The sequence below is a fragment of the Notamacropus eugenii genome, chromosome 1 (assembly GCF_028372415.1).
Source record: "Notamacropus eugenii isolate mMacEug1 chromosome 1, mMacEug1.pri_v2, whole genome shotgun sequence".
In the NCBI taxonomy this organism is placed as follows: Eukaryota; Metazoa; Chordata; class Mammalia; order Diprotodontia; family Macropodidae; genus Notamacropus; species Notamacropus eugenii.
Genome location: NC_092872.1, coordinates 501187836 through 501189226, shown reverse-complemented (window position 1 = coordinate 501189226; position 1391 = coordinate 501187836). Strand labels below are relative to the sequence as shown.

The 1391-nt window shown below is 51.9% G+C and overlaps 1 protein-coding gene across 1 annotated transcript in view; it reads left to right on the top strand.

Annotated features, from left to right (window-relative positions):
• Positions 1-242: 242 nt before the first annotated feature.
• The window catches only part of SS18L1 (SS18L1 subunit of BAF chromatin remodeling complex), a 46535-nt gene continuing 45386 nt past the window's right edge, over positions 243-1391 (top strand). The window contains exon 1 of the mRNA XM_072633378.1: positions 243-405. Within this exon, the coding sequence (XP_072489479.1) occupies positions 337-405 (69 nt within the window). The 5' untranslated portion in view covers positions 243-336. The remainder of the gene's footprint in view (positions 406-1391) is intronic.

Below are 1391 nucleotides of genomic sequence, written 5' to 3'. Positions count from 1 at the left end.
GCGACGGGAACTGGAACGTACTACTGATCGTCCAGAGGGAGGGGAGCACCCTGCGGCTTTGGGGCGTTCAGGAGCAGTTTCTCTACTTCTTGCTCACGGTCACGGAGACTTTATTCAGTTGAATGAACTTCAAGGGTGGGATCCACAACGTTTGTTATTGTTGGAGGGTGAGTCTGAGACGGAGGATGGGCGAGTCCACTTCCTTATCTCCCCTTAATTTGCCCTCCCCCACCTCCCACCCCCCCATTGACTGCGGAGAATGAGAAACCTTTGGACAGGGAGAGGAGCCAGATAATAAACCCCAATGATTAAAGATTGAGACCCGCGGAGAGAAACATGTCGGTGGCCTTTGCATCTGCCCGTCCTAGAGGCAAAGGAGAGGTCACTCAGCAAACTATCCAGAAGGTAAATGCCTGAAGGGGTAGGGGGAGCACCCCCAAAACCCCCGTAGTCTGGTGGGGGTGGGGGACTTAATTTTGAGGTGCTAACGAACGTACAATGGCAGGGGAGAGGGAGACCTAGTGAATTTCGAGGATTGAAGATGGACAACTAGAGGGAGGAGGTGGAACAAAGCAAGGTGTGCGAATCGGTGCAAACCGGCTAGCCACCCTGGGAACTATTGCAACCAGTCATTGTGTCCTTACGGGGTCTTGTGGCCGGGTCCTGCATCCCCATTCTTGCAACCGGGCAACTATTGCATCCGATTATTGCAGCTGGGCAACTATTGCAGTTACATGCAAGCAGGCGTCACACATTGCAATGGGTAATGTGAACAGACACACGCGCGCAAGCACACGCCTCTGTGGCAGTATTTGCACGGGGACAACGTTGTTGCTATTCTTGTCATTTCTTTGTGGAAAAGAAGCAGAGCTGCCACAATCCCTCGGCAAGTTTGTTTTCGTGCTTTTCCTCCTCTTTAAACTGGGGGGATGCAATAGAAACTCAGCTTTATAAGGCACTGTCAGTACTAGCAGGTGTGATTAATACTGTCTGAGGCAAATACGTGGGGGCGGGAGGGGGGGAGTGGAAATCCCAGGCGGGGGACGATGCTTTTCTGGAAATGGATGGGGTGGGGAGGTATTAAATTTTTTTTTTTTTAACGTTGGGCAGGTCGCAGGTTTTTTGTTTTTAATTTTGGGCCAGGGTTCCTCCTTGAAGCTCCGGGTGAGCAGTGCAGTGCAGTTGGGAAGTTGGCCGGAGGCAAAGACGGTCGCAGCTCATGGTTCTCTTTCTTGCGAGAGCCTTGTAAATGATGCAAGGTGCTGAGCGCTCCTGGTCCTTCGAGCTGTTTTCCTTAAATTAGATAATGCTAGTTGGTTCACTCTCTCGTCTCCCCAGGATGTCTGGGGTTCTACAATCTGGCAGCAGCCTCTCAGCCCTTGCAGGATGGG